The sequence below is a fragment of the Parasteatoda tepidariorum genome, chromosome 6 (assembly GCF_043381705.1).
Source record: "Parasteatoda tepidariorum isolate YZ-2023 chromosome 6, CAS_Ptep_4.0, whole genome shotgun sequence".
Taxonomy (NCBI): domain Eukaryota; kingdom Metazoa; phylum Arthropoda; class Arachnida; order Araneae; family Theridiidae; genus Parasteatoda; species Parasteatoda tepidariorum.
Genome location: NC_092209.1, coordinates 90,334,421 through 90,348,452, shown reverse-complemented (window position 1 = coordinate 90,348,452; position 14,032 = coordinate 90,334,421). Strand labels below are relative to the sequence as shown.

The following is a 14,032-nucleotide window of genomic DNA, read 5'->3' as shown; positions in this document are numbered from 1 at the left end:
TTCACCTCATTGGAAGGCGAAAGCTCTGTCCCCTGAGCTATCACGGCTCTATATCCAATACTAATCCCTCAATTTGAAGCTGGGTTTGCTTCAAATCGACGCCTACTATTGCACCCCAGTCTTAGACAATAAAGTTTCGATCTAACCTGATATTTATAACCTGAGTCGTCAATTGAATGTTCCTTTCTATTGGTTGCCTGGGACGGTAGCACCCACCATCCCTTTCAGTACGTCTGTCAGTCTATTTATGAGTAGAATGCAAGCAAAAAAATTTGAAAACAACTTATTCAAAAATGAATAACATGAAAGTATGAAAATTTTATTTAGAAAATGTAAAATGTAGCAGAAAAAGTGTAAAGCACATTATTATGATGCCCTTCAACCCTTGTGACGCCATTTCGGGCAATCACAAACAGGGCATCCTCCTTCCACACTCTTTATCTGGCAAAATCTGCTGCACTTGGGAGGTGTACAGCGAAGCTTGCATTCGCACACTTGGCACCCACTTTCATCCACTTCCAACTTGCAGCCAGCTCCTAAGCATGATGCTGCCGGGGCACACTTTGGTTCTTCTATGTAATGAGAAATAAGTATTAGTGTATTAAAAAAGTGTTAGTGTAGTACATTTCCAGTGGAGAAAAAGGCTATGTATTGATATTTTAATAATTTAGTACGCAAAGATTATTGTCCACCTCTAAATTTAAATGATGTCAACAGATGTGTGAAAGGTCAGGCATAGAATTGGTTATGCTCAAAAATATTGACATTTATAATTGACATTAATACTGACATCAGTAAATATTTTGGAAGATTTTACATGGCAAAACTGTTGGCACAATTTAAAAGATAATGACTAAAGCTTTTAGAAATGGTGTCTTCTTTAACCATACAAAATTTTCATGTACCAAAATAAAGCTCACGAGGTTAAAATCTTCTACCAAGCACTGTAATTAAAAAAGCATTCTTGTATAAACATCTCAATCGTATAAAATTTCAAAAGTTTGGATGTTAAAGCTAGAAAGAAGTTTTTAACTCCCAAATCTCATTTTTGTCGATCTGAACTTTGCCTAAAAATGTCATCATTTCCAAATCTTCGAGCATGTTCTTTCAAACTGTGCCAACAGTTTTGCCATGAACAAATTATGACAAAATTGTTGCTAAGAGAAAGATTCTTTACATAAAGTAAATATAGAAGTGTTTCCATTATTTTGATCTTACCTTCCCTTTCGCTTGGACATTCGCAACTAGGACATGGTCCGTCAAACACTTTTTCAAGAAAACAGCCTTCAGGACATAGGGGTGGAGAGCACATCACTTTGGGCACCTCAAAATCTAAGGGAGAAAAGTTTTTCTAAGTGGATGCCACAGAGCAGATGAAAACTTTCGTCGCAAACTCTCTTTATCCTTCATTACTAATTCAAAATTTAAAAGAAAGAAAAAGTAAGCTCAGGCAAACTTAGAGTAAGTTATGAAGTTTTAATTGCTGAAAAAAATTCTTCAAAATATTGAAATGTGTATTGTATCTACCATTAAAAAATAAAATTCCAATTCACTAGTATATAACACACGTTTACTAGATTCTATGTTGGGGTACCTTTCCTGAGTGTTGACATTGTCGATATCTACTCTCTATCCCCACATTGGTGACCCTCGGACGTGAGGTGAACATGCCTACCTAGACGTAAACTCCCACTTCGATATGAACACGTCTATCGTGACAGTAACGCCCACTTCGATCTAAACACGCCTACTTCGATGAATAGTCCAAATTCAGCAGTTGACTTGCCACTTGTGACTGCAACATTATCCACCTCCTCACACTGTTGCTTCTCAGTCTCGATCACACACAACATATACATTCGGCTGCTAAAGGCAACACAGGAGCGGCCACGACAGTGAAGCTAATACAGCTCTCACGATCAGCACTCACAAGTACGGTGATTTTAATACAGCTCTCCCGGCTTCTCACATAACAGCAATGAATCAACTAGTGGTATACGTTCATCGAATTCTATCACAGCTATAATTCTGGTGAAGTACTGCAGTGTCTACCACTACAAAAAAATAGAATTCCAATCCTCTAGTATATAAGACATGCTTCCTCGACTCTATGATAGGGACCTTTTTCATGGATGAATCTACTTTGTCGTCGAATTTGCTCTGTCGACGAATCTGCTCTCCCCACAAAATGCAAACAAATTATTGGAAGAGAACTTCTCCATTGCGTCATCCTAAGTTATCTCATAATATATTCTCATTTGTCTAGTTTAAAAATTTCTTTTCCGTATTTGATACTCCATGGCTAACTCTAGGTTTATCTGAGCTCACTTTTTCTACGCTGTAAATCAGTAAGAGAATTTGCGAGGAAAAGTTTCTTCCGTGGTATAGCGTTCCCTGAAGAGGACGCTTTAACCTCTGCCGAAACACGTCTTTCACACACATTAGAAGAGTGTGTTCTTAGAATTAACCCCGAGTGCTGAAAATAGTTCACTCATTCATTTCAGTTCAGAAAACAGTTCATGGCCTGATTACTTAGGATTACGCATTAGGGAAGTAATCCTGAAATAATTTGTTCGCATTTTCGAAATCATTCTTATAGCATTTGAAACTTATGGTTTACACTAGGTTTACCTGAACTCTCTAAATTTTGAATTTTTACCTACCGATTTAAATGAAACAAAATTTGCCATGTAAAGTTTCTACCATGGTATAGCGTCCTTTTAATCCTTTGAGACTGGTAGGACACATGTGCCCCTTATTTATATATTTTTTTCTGACGCTTTAATTGCTAGCTAAAATATATTTTGGTATTTTTAATTATAAAGAACAGTCTAATAGTTACTTAAAAAATATATCTTAGATTAACGGAATTGTATTTATACTAAATTATAAAATCAATTAATAGTTTGAAAATTTTTTTCATTCATATTTTAAAATTTATCAGCAATTGATTTTGTTTATTTAAAAAAATTTCCATGATGTATAACTGTTTCTAGTAGATCTAATTAACTGCAAATAAGTACAAATTTGAAAAGTTGTTTGAAAGTGAGCTTTAATTGGAAGATTTTGTAGAAGAAAAATACATTAGTTCTATATTTCATAACTGAAAATTCTGAAAATATAATGTTTTATTTATTTGACCTAAATTAATGCAAAACAAAGAAAAAAGTATGAAAAACATGTTTAGTAAAAATTCTGCTTTAAAGGGCTTGCAAATTTCAAATGAAATAAAAGATTTAAATTCTTGCTGTGACATTGAGTCACCAAATCTTAATTTTTCTGTAACTGCATTTAAACATTGTGTTTGATTATTTAAATTTTTACCTGTTCCAGTTTTGCCTGTTTATATTTCAAGGATGATGTACTATTTCCGTTGACTAAAGCGTGGGTTGTTTTATTGGTTTGCCTCTATTACTACGAAAATGTGGGTTAACACTATACTAAATAATATCTTTCCCAAAAACATGTTTGCTTCAACGTTTCATTTTGTTTTTTCTTTGTATTGTGAAGAATATTTTAAATTATAAGGTAACAGATATAGAATGTCGTAGGTTAGATTATCGGTTATTTTTGAAATTTTTAAGACTAAAATGGTTAAGGGCAAATCTTACTGGAAAATCTTACGAGACATATATATTTTCTGGTTCCAGTGCAATTATTTGTTTGTTAAATGGCGTTGCAGATAATAAATCTGCCAATCAAAGAAAAATAATTACATCATCACTTCATGCTACATTACTGAGATTTCAAAAATACTGTTATGGAATTTCATTCATTAAAAAGAATTGGAAATTCGCAACTTGGTTTTCAACTATTTTTTCTTATATTTACAAGTTTATCATCTACAGCGTCATCTGCGATCAAGATTTTGAACTAAAACCAAAAACTCTGAAAGGAAAGTTTATGCTCTGTCACATGAATTGCTTTTAGAATTGTTGTTCTAACTTAAGCTGTTATAAGAAGCACCAATTTAACTATAAAAAAAACAATGTATAAAACGATGTTGATAATTTTTTCCCCAATTACAGTCAAATTCCGCTATTGTGAACACGGTTTATAGTACCGGATATAGTGAACAAAACGTTCACTCCCGTGCCTTCGTATAATCACATAATGCTATATTTTGTGGATAGTAGTGAACAGAAAAAAAGAAAAAAGAGAGGAAGTTGGATACTTTGAACTTTTTTCTGTCTTTGACTGATTTTGTTTCTTTAATTTCTGGTAATTTTGAAATTTCTACATACTTCTAATTTCTATATGTCTCAATTTCCCATCCCTAAATAAAGGCCATCCTTAAATTTTTTGTACCCAAGACAAAGAGTAATAAAAAACAACATTTGAAGCATCTTTTTTTACTACATATTGTTTTTTAGTCATTTTTGTATTTTATTTTATTCGTGCTTATGGTTCATTGATTTAAATAATGTGTCACAAAAGGGAGGAGTTCAGTACTATTAGTTAAAATTGTTGGCGATATGGATATAGAGAACTCCCGATTATATGGAACCGAAATTTCGGCTCCTTGAAGGTTCACTATATAGGGGTTTGATTGTAGTTACAAAATGAATGATTTTGTTTTCTTTTGTCGCTTACTTGCTGTTTACATGTTGTATGAAAAGGATGAATTAAATGTTAGATGGAGAAAAAAAATGTCAGCTTATTCTTACCGTCCTTTTCTTTCGGACATTCACAACTAGGACAGGGTCCGTTAAAAACCGTTTGAACGAAACAGCCAGGAGGGCAGTTTGGGGGTGAGCACATCACTTTTGGAACTTTAAAATCTAAAAAAAAGTGTCGATTATTTAAATAAGGCAAATAAATATTATTAACCGCTTCCCTGATTCTCCCGAGTAAACTCGGGTATGTATATATTGTAAATATTTATTATCCCGAGTAAACTCGGGTATGTATATATTGCAAATATTTATTATCCCGAGTTAACTCGGGTATGTTTATAATGTAAATATTTATTATCCCGAATTAACTCGGGTATGAATATATTGCAAATATTTATTAACCCGAGTTAACTCGGGTATGCATATAATGTAAATATTTATTATCTCGAATTAACTCGGGTATGTATATATTGCAAATATTTATTAACCCGAGTTAACTCGGGTATGCATATGTCGCAAATATTTATTATCCCGAGTTAAGTCTGGTATGCATATATCGCAAATATTTATTATCCCAAGAAAACTCGGGCATAGCAGAATTCGTCAATACGTTTTGTTTTATCACGTTTCTATTCGCTGCCGGAAGTAAAACAGAAAATAATAATATTCTTCCGTGATTGGAAGTTAGCCAATATTTGTTTGAGAGCATTGCTATTTGTGGTACTGCAGACGTGTTTTGTACAATTGTATATATTGTATATTGGTGGATGAATTTACATAGAAAAGAGGATATTTTGCTTCAGATGCGAGCCGGGAGCAAAATTTGTATTAACCAGTAAACGCTAAGTTTAAAACCTGGGTCACCTCATTGGCAGAGGACTGCTCTAGTCCTGAGCCCGTGTTACTCCTGGAGGTGAATTTGGGAGGTTAAGTTTGCCATTATTGAGTGCATCTTTTGTAGGTACAGTTTGTCTACGGTAAGAACTCCCCCGCCACAAAGTTTGAGCTCGTCTGCTGCTATAGAAACAAGAATAGCGCATTTCAGGGAGGGTAGCTTCTTTTCCTTCTACGGCTAACACAATAGACCGAAGAAAAGATTCCCTTTTTTTCGCCGACCCCACCCCCACACTTGAAATAGTTATACCTCGTTACCATAGTCCCCGCCACGAGTCCAGACGAATGGCTAGGGGAGTTCCTACTTGAGACAAACTATATTTCCCAAGCGTATTATTAAATTTTCTGAATGAATATTTCGTGACATTTTTTTTCTCGTTTTCATACATTTTGGACACACTGTACGTAAAGTAGACCAAAATGTGACTAAAAACGACAGGAAAATGGAACATGTGGTAGTTAGAATACGAAACTTCCTACTTTTTTAGTAAATACACATCTTAGATTTTTACACGATATTTTGGTAATATACATGTTACCGGCAAAGTATGCAATGTCGGAATTCTTTAGAATGCCTAGGCATTGTATATAATGCCGGATGTTTTCAGGCAAGGTATGAAATATGAGAAGTATTACATACTTTCCCAAGGCATTGTATATAATACCTAGGTTTTCTATAGAATGTCAAATGCTATTTAGGCAAAGTATGTAAAAAACGTCCTAATGAAGTTATTATGTAAATGATGCGTATTTCTCAAAAAAAAAAAAAAAATGATATTATGAGAAAATAATGAGAGTGCCACTAAAAAAAATCATTCAAAATGTGTAAAGAAAATGAAAGTTGTACAAAGCATATTTTACGCCTTTCTTATTAAGGGAAACTAAATTTTCATATAAAAAATAAGAAACTAACCTATTTGTTGCAACATGGCAGGCTTGAATGATATTTTGATTTTGACATATTTGAATGATATTTTGACGAATCGTAGATGTATTTTATATTTCGCCGGTTTCTCATTTGGCATTCTATAGAGTGCCTAGGAAAAGATGTGAAATACAAATCGTTTCATACATTGCAGGCTAGATTTAGGCATTATATACAATGGCGGATTTCAAACTTTGCCGGAAACATATGTATCATGTGAGAGTAAATTGTCATGATCTTTTCTATACATTGTCTGCAGAAAAAAAAATGAATATAATTGACGTTATACCTCTCTTGCAATCACAGCCAGGACATGGACCATCGAAAACGGTTTCTATAACACATCCAGGGGGGCATTTTGGGGGGTTGCAGATTACTTCATCTTTATTAACTTCTTCTTCTGTTAAAGAAAAAAAAGCGAATGAAAAAAAATACACACAAAGAATTTGGTTTTGAATGGTTCAATCTCATCTAATTGATTGAAACTTAGATGTGGTTCTATAATGATAGAGCCACACTGAACTTGATTTCTATCTTGATTGCTGAGTAATTAATCTAAGAACACTCTGCATTGCTTAGGGGAAATTCGGTAGCCGTAGGGAAAATGAAGGAACTTTATAAGAAAATCTTCTAAAAATTCTAGCAATGAAAAGGAATTTCATAAAAATATCCCTTGAAAACAGATATTTGCCGAAATTTTTCATTATAAACAGATATTTGACGAAAGTTTCCCTTAAAAACAGATATTTGAAGAAATTTCCCGTTAAAAACAGATATGTGACAACATTTCCCTTTTAGATTTTAAGGTTTTTTTCCCTTGTAACATACAATGTTACAAAATACTGATTGATTTAGTTCATTACAATAACGGAGTGGTTTAAGGGTCATAAGTCCATAAGTGACAACATAAGATATTGATATCAAGTGATATTTTTTCCACCATTCATTTATGTATAATAAAGAAATAATGAGACAGAGACCAAAAATACGTTATTTAGAGACAGTCTTAAAATGTAGTTGCTAGTGTCTTGAAAAAGGATGCATCAGTTTTGTTCCCACTAAGTGACAGTATTCTCGTGCAAACATTTATAATTTCTTTTTATAAGCAATTGGGTACTTGCATTTCAGGAAGAAGATCACAATACCTGTGACCTATGATCGTTTTTAAGCAAAATGGCGCGTTGAGATACATTTCTCCACATAAGTTAGAATGTTAATTTACGTGACATTAATTAAATACAGTTCTTTAGCACGCATCGAATTTTTGAAATGTAGTTCTTTCTTGTCTACGTCTTTTGCTTAACTTAGAATTATTATCTGTTTACGTATTTTATTATAACCGTGACATATTTTTGTTTCGTGTACCCGACAATTTTGATGCATAATTAGTTTATGCTCTGCACAATTTTAGGCGGGTCTTGGTTAAGAAATATAAGTAATTGAAGTATCTTTGTGAAAGATTCTTTGCGTAAGAATGTAGAATGTGTCACTTAAGAGAATTGATAGTTGACGTCAACAAATGGTGTTCTAAGAGGTAAACTAGTTTTTTACCTGATTTGCAGTCACATCCAGGACAAGGACCGTCGAACACAGTTTCAATTGAGCAACCAGGGGGACAATTAGGAGGATCGCACGCAATGTCTTTCTTCAATTCTCTTACTATAGATAAAAGAGCAAAATTAATTAGTTCTGCCATTAAAAGACAGTAGTTATAAGCATTCAGTCTCTAGCCAAATTATTAGACGCACTATAAGATTCTATGTAAAATCTTAATTATCAGGTACAGATTTATTGCTTTTACGCGACTGATACCGGTTTGCATTTGTTTATGTTCGTGTATAAATTGATTAAATTGGACGATATATCTATATTAGACGATATAATATAGACGACTTGAGACGATATATCTAATGTAAATTCGACGATTGGATAAATTAAACGATATATTAGATAAACATACAATATGTTTTTTATTTTTATATCCGTCGTCGAACAGCCGACCGAATTTTGGGTTTACGACTACTAATGTTAAATTCCGTAGCCTTGTAATTTTGAACCCATTCGGAAGACAAGGAAACTTATTTATCAGTAGAAATTTTAATATCCTGGTTTAGTGTCAAAAATATCGATATATAATAACCTATTGCAATGTTTTCCAATTTAGCTAATTTATATTGTTTTTACACTGGTCAATATATATTGTAATATTTTATCGAATAAATTATTGAATTAAATAAGTTTTATCAATACTCGTATTAATATTGTATTGAATATTAATCGTCATGAATACCATTCAGAATATTATGTTGTCGATGATATTCGCGGTAAATTTGTAATCGATAATTATAAAGTTACCAATTATGATTACGATATTATCCTATTCGGTCTGTATTGTTATCGTTAATGACCGCGATATTACCGTATTTGATACAGATATGTGTATTATCGGTTCTCGGTGAGCTGTGTAATTCAGAATCTGGCATTGTTGGCAAACGTAGCTCCCAGGCCTAATAAGTGCCAAATATTTTTCACAATAACTAGTTGATGACCATTTTCTAGGTTTAAGAGTGCGTTTATGATGAGCCAGTTTTTAAACTAAATTATTTCTATTGAAAACAAAAAGTGTTTCGTAAACAGCATATTGTTTTTTTATAATAACGAAGATTCTTTTCAAATCCACTGAAATGCTGCATTTTTATGCTGTTTCATTAAGTTTGTCAGACGGAATAGTAATTAGCTTTGTTCTGGTAATGAACAAAAGTTTATTAAAATTTTTTTTTAAAAGCTCGAATCCAATACGGAGTATCAAAAATAATTTCAAACGATTCTTTGGACGATTGGTGTATTTTATTTTCAAAGATCGTTAAATTGAAATATCAAATAATATTCTCAAAAAAAAAACTATTGGGTTTTTAGGAAAGTTCTTACCTCTGTTTTAAATGTTAACATTTCTCATAACATTTCATGCATCTGACATGTTTTAGATCATTCGAAAGACAATATTTTGTTCGATCTTTGTTTTCTTTTTCGGTGCTAGTTAATTCATGTTAATTATCGAATCTTTATAATGGAATGTCTGTGTGTAAAACTGGGCAACACCTCCTTTTTTTAACTTTTTGATCAAGGTTATAGAGCATTAACCGCGTCCCTGGTTATCCCGAGTTAACTCGGGTATGCATAGATTGCAAATATTTATTATCCCGAGTTAACTCGGGTATGTATAGATTGCAAATTTTTATTATCCCGAGTTAATTCGGGTATGCATAGATTGCAAATATTTATTATCCCGAGTTAATTCGGGTATGCATAGATTGCAAATATTTATTATCCCGAGAAAACTCGGGTGTAGCAGAATTTGCCAGCAAGTTTTGTTAGATCCCGTCTTTACTGGGCCTGAAGCAAAAATATAAAAAAGTTTGCCGAGTTATGCTTGAGAGTTTTGCTGTTGGATTGTGGAACTGTTCACGTGTTATGTATGATTGAATATATACGATGGTTGTTGAATTTACCTAGAAAAAGAAAGAGTTAAAAAATGACGTTTGCGCACAAAAGAAAAATTAATGCAGACGATTTTTCAGACTATGTGAACAAATACAAAGACTAATGTTTAACTTTTTTCATTTTCCAGAGGTCACTCGGAATAGTAAACTGACGGTAACTTAAATGTTTCTTACTCATAAACAAATTAAATTTCAACTTAAAAGTTGTGTATTATGTTTTGTTTTATTTCTTTACGTTTATTAGTAAAATAAAAATGTTGATTTTTTGCATTGTTTTTAAAATAATTGGTAAGGGAAGTGGTTAAAAGCTGCTCAGAACACATGTGCTGTGTATGGAAAGGGTTCCATAGTTGAAAGAACCGCTCTTGATTGGTTTAAATATTGAGATTCTGATATCAAAGACGCACCTCGTTCTGTTCGTTCATTTGATATCCATGATCTAATAAACCAACTTCTGCCCGAAAAATCACGTCAGACGACAGAGAATTGGCAAAGAAAACCACACTTTTAGTTTAAAAAAAAAAGGGCAACAGAAACTCAGTTGTCACCCCAATAAATCCGTAATGACTCCTTATACAGTTGCCTTATTCACTTGCATAAAATTGTGAAATATTGGATAAGAACAAGCCATTCAATTGGATTTTTAACTCAATGATAATTGCAATAATTTTTATAAGATAATTGCTAAAACCCATTTGATGCGAATTGTATTGGATGTAAGACACCTTACTATTGGTTAAGGTTTGAGGTCTAGAAAGATAATAAAAAACTTGAAGAAATCAAGGTAAAATTTATAATATTGTGTTTTTTCTATTGCGTTTATTTGTAGAAATTATCAGAAAATCATGGAGTTCGTAGTACTTGAAGAAACCTATTTTATTTATTTATTTATTTTTAATACCGTACTTGAACAGCAGACCCAATTTTGGGTTTACGACTTTTAATGTTCAATTCCGTAGCCATGCGATTGTGAACCCATTCCAGAACCCAAGGAAACTCCTGGATCAGTACCCCCAGAGGTATTGACTTGTTATGAGAGCATGGAGGACTTTTCAACCCGACAGATTTAAGACCATTTACTACACGGGGAGTCCTCGGCAGGTGGGGATCGAACCCACGATCTCTTGGACAGTGTCCTACCAACCAGGCTATCCCGATCTGAAAAAATCTTTGTAAGATTTAAAATTCATATTAAACGTTTCTGATGAATTTCACAATTTTCATGGGAGATCATTTTTTAAGCTAGCGATTTTTTATCGGGTTGTTGATTCTTCAGATTCGAATAATGAGTCGTTATTATTATTTATATCAGGGTTATAATGTTCAAACTATTATTTAGTTCATGAAAATAATATAAAAATTACCTTCGCAGTCACATCCAGGACAGGGTCCGTCGTAAACTGTTTCAATTCTGCAGTTTCGGGGACATTTTGGTGGGTCACAGATTTTTGATTCTACGATGTCTGGAATATCTGCAAAATGGGAAGACAGAATAAACATTAAGACTCAAAAACAAGTCAAATACATTTTGATCTTTAATTGAAAATTTAAAGTAGAATGCAGAATATAATACAATTTTATTGATGTGGTAGTGGGGTGGGTTTAAAAGTCATACGCGTAGGCACTGCTCATCGGCTCCGTAATGTTACATGGCGACTGCGCATTGGTTAATCTGAATGGATATTTATGATCGTTGTTGAAGAGTCGACCCAATTTTTTAGGTTTACTGCCACTAACGTTCAACTCCGTAGCCCTGTCATTTTGAACCCAATCTAGAAGACAAGGAAACTCCTGGATCAAGTACTGGGATATATTTGCCTTCGTGGAGAACTTTTTGATGGAACTAACACTTATTTTGCATTACATGGAGAGGAAAACCACGAGAATTTCCCACGGTTAGACTGTCCGCAAAGGGACTCTAATTCACTACCTTGAGGATATTTTACTTCATCACTGTGGTTGGTGCAAGCCGTATGCGCATTCATATAGATCATCGATCGGTGGGATTCGAACCCGGTTCACTAATATTGACCCGGTTTACAAATATTGACACATTAATAAAAATGACACTACATACTTAAAGTTCAAAGCTATGAAAACACTGGTTAAGAACTTTTGTTTCTCGATATAAATTATTTTCAATTGTTAGATTCTTTAAAATTTTATGATGAGTCGCACGCATCAAGCGTTTGTTCGATATAGCAATTTTTATTTTCATAGAGTGACTCGCTTGCAGTTTTTTCAAATGCCGATGAGCATGCATCCACAAAAAGTAGTTTTACAAAGTGCCGATAATTTAAAACATTATCATTAATTGCTCGCATCAAGCATTTGTTTGACGATGTAGCAATTTTTTTTATTACCCATTGACAAAATGGGTCTTGGTTTAGATTTGATGGCGTCCACACACTTTTTAACTGCGTTCAAGAGTAATAGTAAACAGTGCGCATGCGTCGTCATTGAGTGCGTTGCTATGGTGACCGCTGCTGTTTTTATTTTCACCAGCAGGCATTTTTGATGTATTTACATATTAATAATTTAAAGTATTTTTGTATTTTTTTATTATTAGCGTATAATGATCTGCTTGGTAAGTTTGTTCAATATTTCATTTGTAATCAGTATATATTTTAGTAAATATAACTGTGAGACTACTTTTCGCAACATTATGTAATTTTTTTACTATATTTATATACCTTTTTGACATTTTTTCACTGTCTCAAAATTCTCGACTTCTTTAAATTAAAATTAAAAAAACTTTGGTAAAATTCCTTTTATATTTTTAACGATATTGAATATTAATTTTCAAAACATTTTTGAAAATTTTTGTTTTTAGCAGTAAATCAAGCTTTGACTATTTGTCAAAAATCCGTCATTCTCGAGATCTTGACCTTTTCTCTTTTGTTCGCTGTAAATGAATTTCGTCAGATTTCCATTCAAGGTTAATTCGAATCCAGGAAATCTTCTAGAAAAGTGTTTAAAAAGCTTTTCTGAATTGCAAAGTAAACACAATTTACATAGAAAAACAAAATTTAGTTCTCCCCGGTCAAACAGACCCAAGTTAGCAAATATTTACTGCTCCGCGGCTTTTGGGTCATCTACTTTTTTAAAGTTTTATCAAACATAATCTTTGCATTCTTTTATTAAAATGAGTTTTCAAATTTTTACGACTCCAAATATGCTGCAGTTAAGATACGATTGTCTACTGCAAAAATATTTTTATCACAAATATAACTTCATGATGTAATTCAGCATAATATAAGTCTTTACATTCTTTTGTTAAAATGAGTTTTCAAATTTTTTCCGACTCCAAATATGCTTCGGTTAAGATACGATTGTCTACTGCAAAAATATTTTGATCACAGATAAAATGTGATGATATGACTCAACGTAATAAAATGTAACAAATTACAGTTTGGAAAAAGAAGTAACCGTTATGGGATTTGAACATTTTCTAAACTTAAATTTTAATTATATGCTTTTTGCAAAAAAAAAATATTATGCATTTATAAGTAACAAACTGTTTTATAAAAAAAAACATTTTAAAAATTTTTTAAAGAAAAAGAAAATTTTAAATAGTATTAATATGATAAACTAAATGGGATGCTCATATATTAGTCTTTTTTAATATAGAGGGAAAACAAGGACACATAATATTGGAGAATTCAAACACAGAAAACAATAATTATATGACTTAAAACAATATGAATACATGAAGATTTAATTATGTGATTGATTGTTATGCATTTTTACGCTTCATAGTTTTTACTGTGTTCCAACGTAGCTTCATACTTTTCATATTAATTTTTATTCACCTCAAAGCTTCTATTATTCTTCATTCTATTATTTTAGTACAGAGATGATATTTTATATTATATTTTCTAATGTATAGAATAAATTCTAATATATAGAATATATTCTAATAATTATTCAAATAATATTCTAATACTTATTCTTCTATTCTAATAATTGTATTATAAAAGAAGAGTCTTATACTATACTAATAATTCGATTAATTTATTACTTTTATTAAACTCCTGTGTTTCCTCACAGTGTTTCTATTTTTTTATTCTATTATTTTAATATGTAGTCAAAAATAG

General features: G+C 32.3%; 1 protein-coding gene across 1 annotated transcript in view; it reads right to left on the bottom strand.

Annotated features, from left to right (window-relative positions):
- Positions 1 to 298: 298 nt before the first annotated feature.
- LOC107438039 (uncharacterized) overlaps positions 299 to 14,032 on the bottom strand; it is a 171,776-nt gene continuing 158,042 nt past the window's right edge. Inside the window, exons 33-38 of the mRNA XM_071181888.1 lie at positions 11,300 to 11,407; positions 7,987 to 8,094; positions 6,725 to 6,835; positions 4,668 to 4,781; positions 1,219 to 1,332; positions 299 to 572 (exon numbers count right to left, since the gene is read on the bottom strand). Of these exons, the coding sequence (XP_071037989.1) occupies positions 379 to 572; positions 1,219 to 1,332; positions 4,668 to 4,781; positions 6,725 to 6,835; positions 7,987 to 8,094; positions 11,300 to 11,407 (749 nt within the window). The 3' untranslated portion in view covers positions 299 to 378. The remainder of the gene's footprint in view (positions 573 to 1,218; positions 1,333 to 4,667; positions 4,782 to 6,724; positions 6,836 to 7,986; positions 8,095 to 11,299; positions 11,408 to 14,032) is intronic.